Raw genomic sequence first — 20,759 nt, forward strand, 5'->3', positions numbered from 1 at the left:
TAACAAAATCTGCCTTAGTGTGATGGAGGGGGGCGGTGTAGGTGTTAGCATAGCTGGTTTACATAGTGAGGTTTAGGAAGCTTCTGTTAAGCAGATCACTTCATAAAGTGATCATAAAGAAAAGTATGTGGTCATAAAGAAAAGAAATACTTTATTTATGAGAGCTCCATACTTGGATAAGAAGAGATAGGTTCTACATGCTTGTTATCTGGCTGAAGGGGAACTCTGGGAAGATGATGGAAGGTTAGCCCGAGATTAGCAATCTGCACACCAAAGAGAATTGCTGCAAAGGCAACCTGCGCACCAAATTACTAGCAAAATAAGAGGGGAAACTCTCACATTCCATCTGGCTTGCTCACGCACTACTTTGCCCCCTTTAGGTGTAGGATGCTTGTGCAGTATTGCTGCATCTTTTTACACTTCCAACAGTTGGGATTAGTGGAGTAGAGAAAGGAGGTCATCTAGGTTATTGTCCATTAATCACCTCCTGTCCATGACTTCAGTGGCACTCTGGGTATGCTGCTTGTAAATCTCACTGTTAGACAGTGCTTTTTTTGTGGAAAAAAAAGGTGCAGGAACTCACAACTTGTTAATCTTTTATTTATTTATAAACCATTTTTTATTGGAGAAATAAAATATTTTTTATGTGCTTCCCCCCTAAAGATGAACTTACTTCTGAGTAGACATGCATAGGATTGGGCTGTCAATCTCCACATCCCCTTCCCCCTAGCTACTTTTTCTACACATGGGGAAAAATACTGTGCAGGTGCACTTGTAGCATGTAGTATGTAGTGTGGAACTACTTCGAGGAGAGGAAGCAGTGAATGGATTCCGAAAAATGGCTTACGTGAGTTCCATGTAGTAAAATTACTCTAAGCAACTGTGGGAGTAAGAACAAAAAAGGAATTCTTACATGAGAGGGGTCCTTAGGTGCACATAGAAACAGCTACGTTTGCAAACAAGCAATTAAATATGGTTTAATTCAGGTATCAGAATACTCTGTGTCTTTGGGAAGGCGCTTGGCATGCAATTGTATGTTCTCTGCTGCCCTGAGCAGCTGCTTTGCATTGCTGGAGAGGAGCTGCAAACACTGGCTGGCGGAGGGCATGCTTGTGGGGGAAGGATGAGGAAGATCTCTGGCAAGGCTGGACAGAACGTTGTACACACGTAGAATCCCTTTTCACCTGCCCTTAGCATGTGAAAACGGGTGCAGATATATATCTCTGCCAGGATTAAGAGCCCAATCCTAGGTATGTCTACTCTGAAGTAAGTCTTGTTCTAGTCAATGGAGCTTACTCCCAGGAAAGTGCCTAGGATTGCAGCCTAAGAGTCCAATCCTATGCATGTCTACTCAGAAATCCACTTTAGTGAATGGGGCTTACTGTGGATAGGATGGCAGCCTCCTGGAATGCCTCCGAAGGGGAGGGGCCCCTGCAAAAAGGTGCCAGAACTCCGTCCCCCCGCGTTCCATTAGAAAAAAAGCCCTGCTGTTAGAGATAATTCTCTTCCTGTGTGGCCACTGATGACCAGTGCTGGGTTCATCCTTGCCCCTTCATTGTTGCATTTCCCACTTTCCATATAGAAGCTATCACTGTAACCAAGTACTTCGAGGCCCAGATCAAATGTGCCAAAATACAAAGAAAGAAGCATTTCTCACAGAATTACTGTCTGTGCCCTTGGAGGCACAGTGTGGTGAGTGTGGAGTGTGTGTGTGGTGAGTGAAGGAACTGCCAAAAGACTCCCTCACTTCACATCCCTTTCAATGCCGGAAAAGGGCAGATTACCACTTCATGATCCAACCATTTCTCGTGATCCACCCATTTCTAGGTTTAAACAGACAAAAGGTGAGTGAAGAAGCTGCCAGTAGCCTCTCTTGTTCTCCCTGCATCCTCTTAAAAGCCTGCAAGGGGTGGGTCTGAGAGCTCGCATTACAGGTTTCAAAGAGGCCAGAAGCCTCCCTTACTCCCTTTAAAGCCTGCAGAGAGTCCATGTGAGGCAGCATTTGGTACCTCACCTTAAGTGCCCAAAGACCCTGTGTCCATCACAATGAAAACGGGGAGATTTGTACTTACCATGAATCCACCTTCTCAGTGGTCTCCATGTCCGGATTAGTCCTTACAAGTGGGTAGCTCCTCCCTCTCAGATAGGCAGGCCAGAGTCTTTTGGTCCTCCTGAGGGGAGGGGCTGCCTGGACTCCCCAGACTGTCCAAGCTTGAAGAGCCCCGCCCCTGACGCCAGATGTCTCGTGTCCATCCGGATGCACTGTAGTGGCGGTCATCTGGTGTCACGTGCTGTGTTGCGTGTTTGCTCGGGGGATGAGTGCAGAATGGGCCCAGGTGGCGCGGGGCCCTACCCCAGGTCTATTGCTACTCTGTGCTGTACTGCGTTCCCCTGACTTTACCATTCTGGTGTTCAGCATGTCTGTTTCTCCTCCCTTTTTTTACGGCTGCGAGGGCGGGCGGACTAATCCGAATATGGAGACCACTGAGAAGGGGGATTCACGGTAAGTACAAATCTCCCCGTTCTCCAGTGGGATCTCCATATCCATCTTGGTCCTTACAAGTGGGATGTGCCCAAGCAGTGCTCCTCTAGGGTGGGAGCTGCAGTAAGCCTATAGTGCCACGCTCTGGAGGACGCGCCTTGCGAAGGCTGCATCCCCAGAGGCAAAGGCGTCGATCTTGTAGTGTTTGATAAAGGTGTTAGGTGAGCTCCAGGTAGCTGCCCTGCATACTGCCTCCAGGGAGGGGTGAGCCCTGAATGCGGCTGAGGTGGCGGCCCCCCTGAGTGGGCCACTATGCCCTTAGGGGGGTCCTTGCCGGATGCCCTGTAGGCCTTGGCTAGGCCTCCCTAACACATCTGGAAATGGTGGACAGAGACACTTTCCTGCCTTGGTAACTAGGCCGGAATGAGACGAACAAGACTTCTGAACGCCAGTGGGCTGAGGTCCTGGAGAGATAAAAGCTCACTGCCCTAAGCATGTTGAGGGCATGCCATTCCTGCTCTCTGGGATGAGAAGGGTTGGGGCAGAAGGTGGGTAGCACCACCTCCTGCGAGCGGTGAAACGGAGTTTACCTTGGGTAGGAAGGTAGGGTCAGTGCGGAGGACAATCTTGTCCTCCTGGATCTGGCAGAGTTCCTTGGCTACGGAGAGGGCTGCCAGCTCTGACGCCCTTCTGGCGGAAGTCACGCCCACCAGGAAGGCGGTCTTCTGTGATAATAGCTTTAGCGGGCACGTCGCCATAGGTTCAAAAGGAGGCCTTGTCAACGCTCTCAGCACCAGTGTCAGGTTCCATGTGGGAGCCCTGGTCACGGGAGGCGGGTTGAGGAGACCCACACCCTTGAGGAATTTTCTGACGTGCGGGTGTGATGCCAGGCCCTTTCCTTGGTGGACCCTAGAATGGAGGCGACCGCTGAGACCTGCCTCTTAAGGGTGGCCGTGCTGAGACCCTTGTCGAGGCCTGCCTGGAGGAAGCTCAGGAAGTCCTTGACCCTGACCCTCTCTGGGACAAGATTTCGGAATTGGCACCATTCGGTCAGGACCCTCCAGATTCCGCTGTAGACCCAGTTGGTGGATCCTCTCCGATCGGAGTAGCCAGGACGGCAGGGAAGCAGCCTGACTTGGCTAGTCTTTTCCGCTCAATCTCCATGCAGCTAGATGGAGTTTGGCTCTCTGTGGGTGAAGGATTGGGCCCTGTGAGAGAAGGTCCGGGTGCTGGGGGAGGGGAATGGGTGGGGAGATGGCCAGCTCCCACAGGTCTGGGTACCAGGGCCGGCAGGGCCAGTTTGGGGCTATGAGGAGGATCTCGGCCTGCTCTAGCCTCACCTTCGTGAGGACCTTCTGAAGGAGCTTTGTGGGGGGAAAAGGCATACGTTACCCCTCGGGGCCACTGTTGGTGGAGTGCGTCCATCCCCTCTGCTTCCACACAGTGTCCCTGGTAGAAGAACCTCGGCAGCTGGTGTTTGTGGCTACTGGCGAACAGGTCTATGATCATCGGACCAAACTGGTGGTTGATCCATGCGAAGACCTGCTGGTGAAGCCTCCATTCTGAATGGTCAAGGTCCTGGCAACTCAGCCAGTCTGCTGCTGCATTTTCCAACCTGGCGATGTGCTCGGCTGATGAAGGTGAGGTTCTTTTTCGCCCACAACATCAGCCTGCATGCCTCCATCTGTAGGGCTGCTGTCCTGGTGTCTCCATGATGATCTATGTAGGCCCTTGCCGCGATATTGTCGGTGTACACTAGTACATCCTGACCCCTGAGACGGGGGAGGGCCAGCAGGGCTAGCTGAATGGTCCTCAGCTCTAGCAGGTTGATGGGAGCCGTCCTCTCACTTGGAGACCAGCGGCCCTGGCCTACCTACTTGGGGGTGTGGGCCCCCCATCCCTGGAGACTCGCGTCCGTGAACAGGACGGCTCTGTGGTGTATCTGGATGGGTGAGCCCTGGTCCAACCTGTATGGCTGCATCCACAATCAAAGGTCCTTGAGAGTGAGGGGGTCCAGTCTGACACACTTGCTCCTTTTGGAGATGATGAAGTCCTGGAAGGGCAGCAGCAGGTGCTGGAGGGACCGTGCCCTGTACCTGGCCCAGGGAATGATGTCCTGGCAGGAGGTCAGCATGCCCAGGAGATGGGCCAATATCAGTATGTCCGGTCTGGGGGAGCAGAGGGCAGCGTTGATCAGGTCTGCAGTCTTCGCCCACTATTCTGGGGAGAGGAAAACCTTGAACTGGAAGGTGTTGATGATTGCTCCCAGGTGTTCTATGGTCTGTGAGGGTGTCAGGTGACTCTTCTCCAAGTTGATGAGGAACCCGTAGTTCCAGAGACATTGGATGGTCTGGTGCAGGTGTAGGGCACCCTCTTCTAGTGAGGCAGATCTCAGAAGGACGTCGTCCAGATACGGAAAGGCGGCCATGCCCCTTGTGCACAAGTGCGCAATCAGCACAATGAGGATTTTGGTGAAGGCCCTTGGTGCTGAAGATAGGCTGAAAGGGAGTGCCCTGTACTGATGGTGCTGGTTCTGGTAGCAGAACCCGAGGTAGTGGCAGTGGGCGGGCAATATGGGCAAGTGCAGGTATGCTTCCTGGAGGACCGACGAGGTCATGTAGCTGTGCCTTCTGATGGACATCAGGATGGAGCATAGTGTCATCTTGAATTTCTGTTGACGCATCCATCTGTTGAGCCACTTGAGGTCGAGGATGGCCCTGGTGCCGCCGGATCTCTTGGGCACAGTGAAGAGGTGGGAGTACACCCCGGTCCCCCGCTGCTCCCTTGGAACTGGTTCGATGGCCCTGACCTGTAGGAGGTGTTGGATTGCCTCAAGTGTCTTGCTGTGCTTTAGCGGGCACTTGGATCTGGGGACCCGTAGGAACTGGTTGGGGGCAGTCACACAGAGTTCCAGCGAATACCCCCAGCAGATGGTGTCCCGCACCCACTGGTTGGTGGTCACCTCGTCCCATCTGTCTGCAAAGTGTTGCAGCCTTCCGCCGATGATGTGGGACGAGGATGGTTGGTCATCATTGAGACTTTGGGCCCTTTGCGCCAAAGCGCTGGGGCCGCTGTCCTCTGGGCTTGTGGGCTGGCCGTCTTGGGTGCCAGACGGGTCTTTGACTTCTGAAAGGGGCTTCTGAAAGGGGCCGCCGAGGATGCGGTAATGGGTTGAGAGCTCCTTGATGGCTGAAAGTGCAGGCACTGGGACCGCTGGGCGGGCCTTGTTCCTCTCCCTGGTGGGCAGTACCCTTTTCTTTCCCCTGGACTCCACCAGTAGTGGGTCCAGGGCATCCCCGAACAACTTGGCTCCCTGGAAGGGGAGGCTGGAGGGCAGCCCTGAAAGCGGGCGCGGTTAGCTGCTGCCTCTAGGCAGAGGCACAGAGCTCAGGCACAGAAGGGCATGAAATTCAAGAGTAGAGTTGGCTGCCTTTCTCTAAAGCAGGAGCCTCCTGGCAGGCTGCTGGTAAAACAAAGGAAAAATTTCTTAAAGGGACAGCAGCCGTTCTTGCCTGCTGGAAGGCTGGAGAGTTATGAAAAAGTTTCTTAAAGGGACAGTAGGCAGTATTGCCTGCTAGAAGGCTGGAGAGTTAGGGAAAAGATAAAAAGAAGAATAAAATACCCTTTTAGCTTCTCCAGTGGGGGGGGGGGTTCAGCGGAGCTGAACCCAGCTCTGTCCTGCTTCGCCAAAAGGCTACGCTAGTCTGGGGAGTCCAGGCAGCCCCTCCCCCTCAGGATGACCAAAAGACTCTGGCCTGCCTACCTGAGAGGGAGGAGCTACCCACTTGTTAGGACTAAGACGGACATGAAGATCCCACTGGAGAACTTGCTGGCCTGCCTACCTGAGAGGGAGGAGCTACCCCCTTGTTAGGACTAAGACGGACATGAAGATCCCACTGGAGAACTTGCTTTTACACCCAACGTGATAATTCAGCCACTCACTTATTAAATGCAAACAGCATTCATGCATGCAGTTCAATGCGAGGGGGAAAGAACAAACAAAAAGACTTGCACAAATAGCTTATAATAAGCAAAGCAAACAGACATGTCTTCACAATATTCAAGGTTCAGTAAAACGCAGCAGCAGCCACCATTTGACAATGAAGAAGGTTGCAAGTGCCTGGTGAGCACATCCAAATGATCTGTGGATGAATGACAATGTGTGCACACTCAACAGATGGGAGGCCACACAGACTGCAGCACAAGGAGTGGCCTGGTATAAGAAGGACTAAAAAGATGTCTAACAAAGGCAGGGTAAGACCATGCATTGGCCTGGGTAGGAGCAGGAGAAAGAAAAAACCTCAAATCTATACTTTACCAAGAGCAGTGACGCGTCTTAAGTACAGGTGTTATGTGAGAAACTGTCAAAACACTGAAATATATATTCAGATTTTGGTAGTGAGAAGCATGCAAAGTATTTGTCTTTTTTTAAGAATTTGTGAAACTCTGTAAGAGTCATACAAAAAACTGGAGCTCCCTTGCTTTTGGTAGGATAAAGTCCACATTAACGTATATTGCTTTTGTTTTCTTTACTTACAAGGGGAGAATGGCTTTCACATCATATATTTTTTTCCCTATGTGAAAGTGAGCTCTGAGTTAGGAAGAGAGCATTCTTGTTTTTCAACTGCAGTGTATGCCAAGATGACACCAACTGGCGAGGTGTGGTTCATATCAGATGCCCATGTATACCTGCTACAAGAACAATGCACCCTTTTTTCCTAGGATTATCTCCATGTAGAAAATAAAAAAAATCACATGTCAAGGAATCCTAACTTGCTCATTAGAAAACACAAAGGAGCTAATGGGAAAGGAAAAACACTGAAAGAAACTCCCCCTCCCTTTTGCACAGCAGCTCTTTGTGCCCAGCAGAAGGGCAGAAAAACCCAAAGCTCAATTTCTCAAGACCTTCTGTGTGTGCACACACGCATTTGTGTGCTTGCGTGTGTGTGTGTTTTAAAGCAAATGGAAATATGCGCTTCCATGTTCTTGAAATGAGTTTTATTTCTGGTTTCAGTAATTTGTAGTTAAATTCAGCCCAGTCATTCACACACGGAAAAAAAATGATCTTGGCATCAACCAGAAAGCGTTGTCAATGCTTGTGGCAAATGGAAATTATTTTGACAGAATAATCAATTAGTCTAACAAAAGCATCTCTGACAGTTTTGAGGCATTTGCCAAGAATGAATGAAAACATTTGGTACAGCAATGCTCAGTGTACTTCAAAATTATTACTACTACTGATCAGGATTATTAATACATTTCCATCAATGCACATACAATTTTTATTAAAAAAAGAAAAAAGAAAGGAGGGTGGGAAGAAAGCAGTCTCTGCCTCAAGGCTCTTCCAATCTACATTCTGAAAGCGCAAAAGCCAATGGAAATGAAAGAATGAGCGCACTTAAAAAGAGATGGATGGGAACTAAGACTTCCAGTATGGGTGACACTTTAAAATTCAAACCAATCATTGAAAGAAGACTTAAGACTTTCCCCTCAATTTTGAATGACAGTTGTTCACATTCATTCCTACAAGTTGTTTCCATTAATTCCTACACTGATTCATTCTTTGTGTGTGATGTGCTTCCTGCTGGAGTTGGTGCAATTCCATCTGCTGCCCAGAGGGGGCAGGATGCTGTCCAGAAGGGGTCAAGCTATGGCCCAGTAACTCTGACCTTTCTACCTGTTCTCTCTGTGATCCTTGTAGGGTGTGGCCCCAACCCTTTATCCTTCCCTTCTCCTCTGAGCACTTCCTCTTGTCCTCTGACCACAGACCTGTTAAGATGGGTACACCAGGGCTCTGATGCCCAGGCCATCTTCAGCACAAGGCATGCAGCGCAAGGCAGCTCCAGGGCCTTGCTATCTCTAAGTGTTAGCTGAACCTCTGATCCTAATCAGATGCTGTAAATATACACTCAATGGAACTGTAAGTAAATAACCTATTTTTTGCAACTTTAACAAGCCATTGCCTCTTTGTCTTTTTTATTGATTAGTAGTCAGCCGGGTGAGGGAGGTTCCCTGGGATGATACCCAAAGGGGGGGGGGGGTCCGCTGCTTAAGCTACTCTGCTTCCCCCCAAAGAAGAAACTATTTTTAATTTCCTCCAACACACTGAATCATTCTTTGTGTGTGATGTGCTTCCATCCTTGCCTTGTGAGCCAAATGTTGTGGTTGTCTCTCAAGTAGAAAATTCTGTTTTTCAGCAAGTGATCACTGAAAATATAGATGAGGTCCTACAGTGACTCCGAGATACAGAATGCAGCCTAATACATATTTTTAATTTTGAAGGATAGAAGGTTTTGCTATAATCCTTCTTTGCTTTTTAGAGATTAAAAAGAACCTTTACAGTATAGACAACATTGCATGTTCGAAAACTGTCTTATTGGAAATTCCAGCTAAGGAATCAAAAGTTGCAGGGAAGATATGAAGAGCAATGACGATGTTACAGATGCCATGTAGACCTGGGAAAAATAATCCAACCAGTTTCAGAACTGCCAGCAACAATAATTTGAAAAATGCAACAAGGAACTGAATTTCATAAAAATGTAAACAACTTTCTTTTGCTAACAACCTACACGTAGAAACTGTAATTTTGATAGGTATTTGTACTTCTGAAGTGCACCTAGTGTACACATTTGCTTAATTTATTTCATACATTTTTACCCTCATTTTTTCCTCCCAGGAGCTTAAGGGAATATACTATTCTATTTTATTCTCACAACAATCCTATGAGATGTTCAGCAGAGAGTGAGAGGTCCAGGGTTACCCTGAGAGCTTCCATGCCAAGTGTACATGTGAACCTGGTACTCCTTCATTTAAGTTGAAAACTATAGGTACTGTACCTCACTGGATCTATACTGACACAGCAAAGAAAAAAGGAAGTGATCTCCAAATGTGTATCAGTCTGTTTTGCTAGCATCCCAGAAGAAGGCATGATGCCAAAATGTACTGAGCCAGTAGCAACATTTTATAACAACATTTTCTTCTTCTGTACCTATTTGGAGGTTGCTGCCTCCCTCTTTACTGTTTATTTGGATGCCGCCCCCTTTATTACCTATATTCTGTCACAGGTGCAAAGGCTGTAGAATATACAGCACAGACAGAATACTTTCTCCCACAAGACAGAATGTGAAACACAGAAAATCACCTTACTCCAGTGGTTCCCAAACAATTTCGACTGGCTGGGCCATTGGCCATGGCTCCCCATTAGAGGTACAATCCTATATATTGCATAGGTGGTGGGTTTTTCACAAGGATTCCACGGTTCTCCGAGGAGTCATGGCTCACAGCCTGGAAACCACTGCCTTACAATGATCCAGACCATTAGTTTATCTAGCTCAGGACTGTCTACATTGCTTGGTGGTGGCGCTGAGGGGTTTCAGATGGGGCATTTGTTTTCAGGGAGAAAAGGTGGGTTCCAAGTTCAAATTCCTTCCACCACACTTAAAATGTCTGTCCATTTTCACTCTACAATGAGTATAACTAGCAGTCCAATCCTAAGCAGGCTCCTGCCAGCAGGACGGGCACATATGCTGTCAGAAATATGCCATAAAGCACATTGTGACAACATAGAGGCCAGTGCCGCTGATGGTGAGGCCTGCATCACAGCAGCGTGCATTGATTGGGGTAGGTCCAATGCCGGGTGGTGGGGAAAGGTGGAACAGGGGTGGGGAGGGTTGTTTGGGGGCAAGTAGTTAAGGTCCAGGAGGGGGCGAGGATGGTGGAGGCCTCTGCTGCTTCCTAACCCTCATCCTGGGCCTGAAAGGCCAGTGATTTAGCTGGCATAACTCTGAGTGCCCCCACAGAGGTTGCTGGGGCTGGACACAGGGTAAGGGAACAAATGTTCCCTTCCATTGATGAGACCTCAAAATGCCTCTCTGCCCACACAAGATACAGCAGTGGCTGTCCAGCACTGCTGTATCACGGTGCAGGCAGCCCAGTTAGGATTGGGCTGTAATTTACACATTAAAACCCACACCTTGCTATAGATATTGGTCAATTGTGGTTTCCTCATTTTTCATACTAGAGTCAAGACTTTGAAAAACATCTTTTAAGATGGTGCCTTGAAGTTCAAACACACTGAAAGTAAGAAGGTCTCACAATGCTTTGGGGTGCCTGCTTGGACTGGACCCACCTCCAAATCCCCTTTCAACAACGAGGCTCACTGGGGGCTTTGGTCCCTCAACCTTTGGACCTCACAGGTTTTGCTCTGAGAGAAGAATATGCTGTAACTCTTGAGGATAAGGAACAAACCATTCTAAACAACAAACTAATTACCTAATTATCCAGTGGTGATTTACAAGGTGACATTTATTCTCTTTTCTTTCTAAAGCTCTTTTACTTCCTGCTGACACCAATGCCAGTGGTTAGCAGCAACCACAAAGCTGCAGGTATTTCTATGAAGGCTTAACAAGCTCCTTCTGTGTTGCCCAGGTGTTATTAAAAACAGTACAAAAAGAGTAAAGAATTAACAAACAACAATGTCTCTGAAAAACTGACCAGCGAAACACTTCATTCAGCCTACTACTTACATTTAGCATTCTCTCAGGTGAAGCCTGACCAATGAAATTGTATTTCCAGGTATACAGTGAAATACCTGATGATCCTTTAGGGCTGCAGTTTTCAAACTCTCCAGGAGTTTGAAAATCGCAGTAAGACCTTGCAGGGGAGGGGAGGGAGGCAGCGGGGGCGGGGGGAAGGCAGCGACATAATCCCCAGGATCGCGTCGCTCAGGGGGCTGCAGGGACTGGGATGCACTCACTAGTCCCTGCAGCAGCCTGTCGGGGGTGCGGGGAGCCCTATGCGAGCATCTGTAGGGCTGCCCAGCCTTCCAAAAGTGAAAGTGGAGTGATCACACTCCACCTCTGCAAAACCGGAAGCGGAGCGCGATCGCTCCACTTTCACTTTTGGAAGCCTGGGGAGCCCGACAGATGCTTGTGCAGGACTCCCTGCACCCCCAACAGGCAGCTGCAGGGACTGGTGAGTGCATCCCAGTCCCTGCAGCCCCCTGAGTGACGCAATCCTGGGGATCGTATCACTGCCTTCCCTCCTGCCCCCGCCCCTTAAGGGGGTAGAGGCCAGGGCCCTCAGACTGGGGTGTTGTGACGCCCCAGTTTGAATACCACCGCTTTATGGAATAGTCCAATGGCTGAAAAATCCTATTCCCCTCCTTCATCTCTCTTTCATAATGTTTATGTCACATGCCCAAATGCATATCTTCGGAGTCAATCCACCTACTCAAAAATTTACACCACACATTTTCAACATCAAAATCATTTTCTTGTAGGAATCTTCATAAATCCTGCATACAATTCATGTGAATTCTATATGTTCTTTTACACACAGAAGAGGTGGGAAGCAATCATAGGTTTGCAACAAAAGAATGTTTCTATTTTAAAAAGATTTTGGAAAGTATTATTTTGCGGTAACAATTTTATCATTGCTTCATTGTGCAGTTTTAAACTGTGTGCCATTTATAATAGTGCTGCAGAAGGATGATATGAACATTTTTATAAATAAATAGGTGGCATGGTATTGATGCAATTTCCTTCATAGAAGTTTCATCTTATCTGCCATGTATTTGAAATGCGCTTTCTTGCCGTTTCAGAACCTACTTGAAACTTCAGGAATGAGAAATGAGGAAGCAATAAATTGACCAATGTCTCTTCTTGGGGAGAACCAGTGGGTTGGAAAACAACCTTTCGGTCTAATACAGGGGTGCTCAAACATTTTGGCAGGGGGGCACATCATCTGTCTGGCACTGTGTTGGGGGCTGGAAAAAAAAAAGAATTCATTTGCATTTCAAATTTGAACAAATCTGCATAATTTACATAAATGACTATATTAGAGACGGGAACTTGTATGAATGAATGAATTCAAACCAGTTCTTAAAGCACTTTCACACATAGGAAGGAGGTGATCTTCCAGCCAGTTTCTTAAGGATTCTCACCCATAGGAAGGTGGTGATCTTCCAGTCAGATCTTAGGGACTCTCACACACGCTCGCCTGCCCCCTCGCCCTCCCTCCCTTCTTCCGTCTGTCGCGCGGCTTGTGCTGCAGCCTGGCCACCCGGACACCCATCCACCCGGCTGCCTGCCTGCGCATCCGCTCTGGCTGCCTGCCTGCCCATCCTCCCTCCCTCGCATGGCTTGTGCTGCAGCTTGTGCTGCAGCCTGACCAGCCAGCTGCCCGCTCACTCAGCCACCCACTTGCTCACTTGGTTGGCTGGCCAGCCGGCAGGCCACCTGCTCGATCGCTCACTCGCTGTCGCTCCCTCCGGCAGCTTGAACTGCAGCCTGGCCAGCCAGCTGCCCGCTCACTCAGCCGGCCAGCCAGCCAGCCGGCAGCCCACTCACTCGCCCGCCCGCCTTCCCTCCCTCTGGCGACTTGTGCTGCAGCCTTGTGCTTGCAGCTGGCCACCCTCTCACTCAGCAGGCCGCCCGCTCACTCGACTCACTGCCCAGTCGGCCACCCGCTGGCCCACTCTCTCTCCCTCCCTCCCGCAGCTTGTGCTGCAGCCAGCCAGCCAGCCCGCCCACCCACCTTCAACCAGCCAGGTACGGAAAGGCAGGCCCAGCGTGCGCTCAGGGTCTTTTATAGTGGGAAGTAATGTTAGACTTGCAAGTCTTGCATTACTTTCCTATTATAAAAGGCCCTGCGTGCACGCCGGGCTTGTCTTTCCTTTGCTGCCGCTGAGCTTTGCAGGTGTGAAGTTCAGCAGCAGCGAGGGAAAGCCAGACCCGGAGCTCGCGTGTCAGGCCAGTGCGAGCTGTGGTGAGGGCAGGGTGCCCATTGAGGATGAGGGACCCGCTGGGGGCTGGATGGGGATGCCCAGCAGGCCGCAAGTGCCCGCGGGCTGGGGTTTGGGCAGCCCTGGTCTAATATATTCTCTCTCCTTCTTAGCTCTCCCACGCAAGCCTATCTTTCCCTCCCTCTCACTCACTCACACCTATGAGTGTGCTTTTTTAATGGCAAATCCAAAGAATTGAAAACCCCATATTTTCCTCATAATGCACAGTTCCACCCTAAGGGGACTGTCTTGACAATATAGTCTTTAGGACCTCACACTCTGTGTAGCTAGATAAGCCACAATGGGAGGAATTGCCTGGTCTCAAAAGTTGAGTCTGAACAAGAAAGTATGCAGATCTTTTAAAAAACTGGGCTGATTTTTGGTGGAACTAGTAGGAGGAGATGGATTATCAGTATCCTTAATGCTTCTTCATTTTTTGATTTGCTAATTTATGCTTTTGTTGCTTCCTGCTTGAAACCCTCCTAGTTACATGGGCTGAAAACAGAATGCATGCATTCAGCAACATGAAACGGATCCAATGGGTATTGGATGTTTCAAAGAAAATGGTTACTGGCATACTGGACAACAGAACAGCTGAGATGACCCTGCATGTAAAAGAAGAAGAATTTCTTGTATCCCAGGTTTCTGAGTGGAGCTCTTGTTACTGCACTGTGATGGATCCCTCCACACATTCCTGTGAGTGGCTACAGCCAGCTGCTCAGTTTGAACAGGCAGCAGTTCATATTTATCTTGTTTAATAAATGATCTTGCCTCAAATGATTTAGAGACCATATATCCATATCTGGAAAAGTAAATAAAAGGATGAAATTGAATTGATTTACCTAGGAACTGCACATGTCTAACACTTGTTAATGCGCTTCTTACCTGAAGTAAATTAATTGACCTCTGGTCAAATATATTTCTTGTTCATAGTCTTTAGAAGAACAAATCCTCTTGTAGCAATAGATCAAGTATTATGAGATAGAGACAGCCTTTTCCAAACTTAGACATTCCATAAGACAAAGATTACGCTAAGAAGCAATAGACTTTTGCATCTGTACAAATACACAAATGCACTTTCTTGGGAATTTTACATACGAAAGCTGGAGCAACAGTGGTCTTTCTTTAAATTCTGCTTTGCAGTCCCAGAAATGGGTGGTTGCCTTGACTGACTAGTTGGTGGGAGATCCTTGTTAGCAGGTGTCAACAAAGGGCTATTCCCACCTCTGTCAGAACTCTGAGACAGGTGCATTTACAGGAAGGGATAGCACTTTCAACCCCGTCTTATGACTGATAGGCTCTGAAGCACTCTTGCCATTTTTAAGATGTGATCTTTGAGGCCTATGCTCGTAAGACCACACCCCTGGAGTTCCGATAGATGACCTCACACATAGAGGAACATCTCACAAACGAAGCAGCCAAACAACCTCTAACCTTCCTCCCAAATTGGGAGCTAGGAAAAATGGTAGGTAAGCACAGGGCAATGGAAGAGATGATCCTTATTGCCCTCTGCAGCTTCTAATGTTATTCATTTATATATAAAGATTTATATTACCCTTAATATTAAAGATGCCCAAGAGCACAATTCTTGCATGTCTACTCAGAAGCAAATTCCTCAGATTTATTCCCAGGTGAGTATAGGATTTTGGCCCAAGGAGCGTAATATTTTCAGAATAAAGCACAAGACAACCAATAAACTTAAACAATACAATAAGAACAACAGGAGCGCATAACATAAAAGAATAAAAACAAGGACTAAATTCAGCAGCAACAAAAAAGGGGGAAAAGCTAAATGAAACAGAGAGGTTTTCAGCCTTTGCTGGAAAATAAAGAGGGAGGGGGAAATGCTTAGCTCTAGTGGGAGGGAGTTCCAGAGTGTGACACCACCATAGAGAAGGCCCTCCTCCTCATTATCACCAGCCTAGCTTCAGCCAATGCTGGTGCACGTTGGAGCCCCCTCCTCCCCATGATCTCAGAGGATGTGCTGTTTCATACAGGAGAAAGAGGTTACTTGGGTATTCTATTCCTAAACCATAAAGGGCTTTAAAAATCAACCAGCACCTTGAATTGTGCTGGTTTTGGAAACAAGCCAGCAGACAGTGCAAAACTGCTATTTAAGCTGAAAACACAGGGCTGGGCCACTTTCTTACCTAGCAGATCTCAATCTCCTCTGCCCCCCCCCCTTTATTTCTGAGAGTGGAGAATTGCACTGATTTTGTCTGTGAGGAGAAAATGAATCACCTGCTAAATTATACGTATGGTCGAGACACATGTGGTGGTTTGCTCCTCTACCAAGAGGTACAAAATCACCGACAGGCACTGCAATCCTAACTGCACCTTTGGCCGGCACAGTGGCTATTGTGCTGGCTGAAGGTGTTGCAAATGTGACTTAAGGCACGTAGCAAGTAAGCAGCCTGGTCCACCCCACCAGTGCCTCATTCAGAGACCTCGGCTGCTGGCGCAAGCAGGTAAGGCACCGAGTGGTACAGGGAGGGCAATAGAGAAGGCGTGTTTCTCGGTGGGGGAGGGTGAATCTGGACTCCTCTGCCATATCCTAAGTCTCTTCCCAGGCCTGGTTTGTTTCCTAGCTCTACATGGCGCCGCCTGGACTTCTGCAGCTAAATAGCTGGTGGGAGATCAGAGTAGCCCCACACGGCTGGCTGGGGCGTTACTTGGGACAAGGGGAAAAATATCTCCTTATCCTAAGGAGACCTCCAGCTGACTCCCAACCAGTGCTGGATACTGGATTGTCCACAAACGATGACCCAGCTAGGTTCAGGCAATGCATAGTTGTGGTTGAATGTCTGCACATTCCCCTGGGGGCTGGGGATAAGAATAGGCCCTCAGTTTGGCTGTACTTGTCGTAAGAGGCGACTGAACAGCCACCGGGTAGATGGGACTCGTCAGCCTGGGAAGGCAGCTCATCTGAGAGAAGGAAAACTCTGATCCCAAACCTCCACTGCCTTGTGGCTACATCCAGTTATGGAAAAGGCTTCAGGAGTCAACCTCGAGGCAAAATCCGGAGCTGGAGTCCCTGAGGCAGTTCATGGCTGAACACAGTCACGTTCTGGCAACTCCTGCGACGCCGCTGGAACGAACCGTATTGGCCTCTGCCTTTCCATTGGACCATTTCAGCGACGTGGAGAGGGGGGATTTGCTGCATGGGAAACAGCCTATCCTCCATACCTAATTTACCCAGGCTTCGCGCACTGGAGAGGACACTCTGTTCCAGAACCACCATTCAGAGCGTGACACCATAGTCTTCCGAGACTGAAGGATGCCAACTCAAGGTTGAATGTCTGCAATATATCACACAGCCCACATGGTATACAAAAATACTGAAGAAACGATCTCACAGTGCTTGCCCAGACCAGTTCAAAAGTTTTTCTTCACGATGAACAGCACACTTCACATCAATTAGCACTCTTCGGGAAGCTTTACGATCCAACAAGCCTTGGAAAACTCCAGACATGGCCTGAATTCTGTTCATGGGGGCCTAGGCCAAGTGCCTTTGCACTGCATGGCAGCTGGAGAGATAGTTGTGCTGGCGGCTTCCATTGTTTTTATTTATAGCACAATGCCACTGCCAGTGTCACTGGATGCATAGCACTATAGGGAGAGGAAGAAGGCAACCACTAGCATGGCTCCCAAAAAGCACTCTAGGCTGCTGCTGCCACTGAGGCAAACCTCTAAAAGGTATGGAAGAGGCTTATTTTGGCAGTAGTTCCAGCAGCTTGGAGTGCTTCATGGTGGCTATTGTGGCAGCCACCATTTTCTTTCATCACGGCTTTTCAGGTTGGCTTTTCATAGCCCTTTGGACCAGGATCTAAGTCGATTGACACATGGCCCTGATACTTAAAATACATAATTGCATACTTTTAGTACAGGACTTCTCTTTCAAAAGCTTACCAACAAGAAACAGATTGCAAATGCTAGTACTTCTCACAAGGCCCCCTCTATCACGAGGATGCTATGTAGCAGCAAGAGTAAGCCTAGAACCAGCACAAACAATCTTTTCTACACTGTTGGATGCCTCCCTCCTAGTACCTGCTTATGCTGCAATGAGCAACCCCTCCCTCTTCAACAATCTTTGCTATAGACTCCACCATTTTTGATTCTCCAAGAGTCCACCTCTCAGTGATTCTCTCTTGCAGGCACTTCAAATCTTAGAGCCCCCATGCAGGGCCAATGATGCTTGTAAATTTCCTACTACGTGCATCAATCTGATTATATGATAGGTTTCCATGTTTCATGGAATCTTTTTGCATGGAAGCTTCCCATGCAATCAGACCAATGCATCAAAATCAAAGAATTATAAACATTATGAACCCTATATAGAGTACCATATCTCAGAAGCCATTTTTTGCAGTCTTCATATGGGAGGCATAACATGTGAGGTGGTCCTCCTTGTTGGTTCTTTCTCCCTCCTTCTCCAGCAATAATCATAGAACAAAACTGAGGATGAAGACAGCTTTACATTTTAAATACAGCAAAGCTGGTTTCAAATACCTTTCCTCCACCGAAAGCACATGTACATTTTTCTGTCCTGAAGTGAGCTCTGAAAATACAAGTTCTGTAAGCATGCTGGGGAACAGCTGGCTGTGGTGGGCGCTGACTGATCAGTCTCTTTGACATAGCCAACATACCCTCCCAACCCCCAAAATCCTGTTTTTCAGAGTTTACAAAATGTCTTTGGGTTGGTTTTTTAAGGATGCACATATAGTGTATAAATGAATATGTGCATAATATACATCCATACATGCTTAAAAGCTACTTTATGCTAAAAATAGCAGGTACAGTATTTTGTTTGAATCACAAGACCACAGGCAAAACTGAGAGCTGCCTCCAGGACATACCTAAAGTAGCTCTTTGTATCCCAGCCAATGTTCTGCAATGTTGATCTAAAGATATTGGCTCTCCAGTTAATGCAATCCATACCTTCTGGTTTCATTTATGGTAAGTAAGAAAATAGGGGAAAAGACTATCATTGATTTCAAAGGATGTCAATCAAGTTGCAATCCTACATGTACTTTAAGCAGTTATCACCCTGATCCCACAAGGACTCTGCTGAGGTCAGTAAATCTAGGGTTACAGACATGAAGTACGTTCCTCATTTGTGACAACATGAATATCAGTTAATAATAGCAGTAGGCAGTTATGAACCACCTGGGAGAAACCAGGGGTTTCTACACTGTAGTACAAGGCACAATCCATGTAACTGAGATTTGAGTTCGCAAAATTTCACATCATGTGTATTTGTGGCAAATGTACTTTAAAGATTTTCTCCTTTGCAGAGTCACAGGTGCTTACATTCTTTAAAGCACACTTGGTGCCTACCTCAGAAATTATTACTCATCATGATTACACAAGCAAGAAACAATGTCCTTTTTTTAAAGGTACACTTTGAAATAAAAAACATTTCAAATTTTGCTCCAAACCATCCACTGATCAACTATATGTAACAAAGATACATGCCCTTCAAGTAAGTATATATTCTAGATGTTCATCTTTTAAAAGGGAAAAAATATGGATTATCTCGATAATGCCTTGCATTTCACTCACCATAGTCATGATCCTTTTTCCAATATGTTTTGCACCGCCTGTAATTGAAAAGTTGGGCTAACTTCCACTAACCTTCCATAAGCAAAGCGCCTGTCTTTGTGGTGATCTCCAAATGTGTCCCAAAGCCTGAGAGAAACGCTCACTTCATCAACAACATCACGAGAACGTTCGAGAACCTGAAAAAAGAGTACATTTCCACCAGTAAAGGCTTTGCTGATACTATTTACTGAAGAACAATCTGCAGGTGTGGTGCATTTTACTGACACTGAATTGACAAACCATAGAGACTGGACTGAACTTACAGAGCTAAGGGATGAGAGAATGGAAGATAAAAACAGGCAAGCAGCTCTAACTGTGGTTTGTCTCCTGTACACTTGGATGTTCAAATCACTGTTTGGGTTCTCAGCTCTGACTGCATTGAGTCATGTTTTGGGCAGCCCAATCCTAAATCCCGCACCGCCACTGGGTGCAGTAGTGTCCAAAGGGTCCAGTTCAGCCTGCTAATTAAACATGGTTTACATTACATTATTGTGAATGAGCCACAGCAAGTTTGAAGTTCAGTTCATGCACTCCCCTCTTCTCCTCTTTCACACACAAGGGAAAAAGATTGAAAGCTTTCAGTTTAGTTTGAATAAATTGCAGCTTTCATTACTTGTGAACTCGGAAAAATGTGATTTATTATGGCTAGTCTAAACAATGATCAAACTGGTTCAATCCTAGTTTGTTAATTGACTACAGTTAGGGTCAAACTAGATGTTTGTTGAAATGAATTTTAAAGCTATGCAATTCTGACTAAAAATGGCTCTTCCCCACCACCCTACAAAGGCAGGAGTCGAACCTGCTCTGGAACATGATGTGTTTGGAAGCAGTGTTTTTCTTCATGTACTATTTTCCTGTTGGAAATCCTCTCTGCTATTTACCCTTTGCTGCTATCTACTGCAAATAGCGACTTCAAGGGCAATCAGCAATTTTACGGGATGATTTTTGGTTGGAAAATGTCTACAGAGGAAATATTTAACCCCTCTCACCCCATGACTCATGGTCCTGATCAGGACTGAGCTCCTATGAGGTGGTTTTCCATAAAAAAGGGGAAAATGGGAGAGGCACTTCCAGTTAGAAGCCCACCATTTTATTCCAGCAAGTATCTGGTTCTTAATCTAAAAGGCAGTACATACAGTAGGACTGCAGCCTAGGATTGTTAAAAAATTTCCTGCTTGATGATGTCACTTCAGGCCATGACATCACTTCCAGTGGGTCCTGACAGATTGTCATTCTAAAAAGTGGGTCCCAGTGCTAAATGCATGAGAACCACTGTCTCAAATAAATAAAACAATCGTGGAAATTCTGATAAGTAGTTTTTCTTATCTGCGCATGTGATCAGCCGTACCTGCAGAAATTTCCTTTTACAACTTGAGAAGAGAACACCCTTAGATGGAGAAAGGGGAATCAATGCATTCAAAAATGCATTAAGTGAAAAACACTTAGAAATCAGAAGGTTCCGTATACTGAATGCAATGTGAGAATGGCCATTGACTATGACTTGCATCTGCTTGACTTATTGCTTTGTTCTTTCAGCCATTTTCAATTACAGCCACATTTCAAATTTTGTCCACGTGCTTTCCTCTTTTGTCCAATTTCATCCCATCTTCCATGACAATGGTCGACATTCTTAAATTTATTTTTTCTTTTATTTCTGTTTATTTAGGTTTTGCTCGCATTTGCATGTGTTATATAGCTATTTATGTTTTCCGCCAGCCAAGATAAATTTGCAAGCTAAATAAGGCTAGGCTATGACATCCATTTTTGGCTTTCATCCATGCTCTAGTCACTAACCAGACTAGTATTTCTGGTTACTAGTATTTCTGTATATCCAAAGGTATTTCTGTATATCCAAGGTATACAAGGTATTTCTGTATATCCAAAGGTATTTCT

At 47.0% G+C, this 20,759-nt stretch overlaps 1 protein-coding gene across 3 annotated transcripts in view; it reads right to left on the reverse strand.

Moving 5' to 3' along the window:
* RHOBTB1 (Rho related BTB domain containing 1) overlaps positions 1-20,759 on the reverse strand; it is an 86,364-nt gene that overhangs the window by 19,612 nt on the left and 45,993 nt on the right. For all 3 annotated transcript variants that reach the window (XM_066620410.1, XM_066620411.1, XM_066620412.1), the window contains one exon: positions 18,900-19,003. In XM_066620410.1, the coding sequence (XP_066476507.1) occupies positions 18,900-19,003 (104 nt within the window). The remainder of the gene's footprint in view (positions 1-18,899; positions 19,004-20,759) is intronic.

Source organism: Tiliqua scincoides, chromosome 3 (assembly GCF_035046505.1).
Source record: "Tiliqua scincoides isolate rTilSci1 chromosome 3, rTilSci1.hap2, whole genome shotgun sequence".
NCBI lineage: Eukaryota > Metazoa > Chordata > Lepidosauria > Squamata > Scincidae > Tiliqua > Tiliqua scincoides.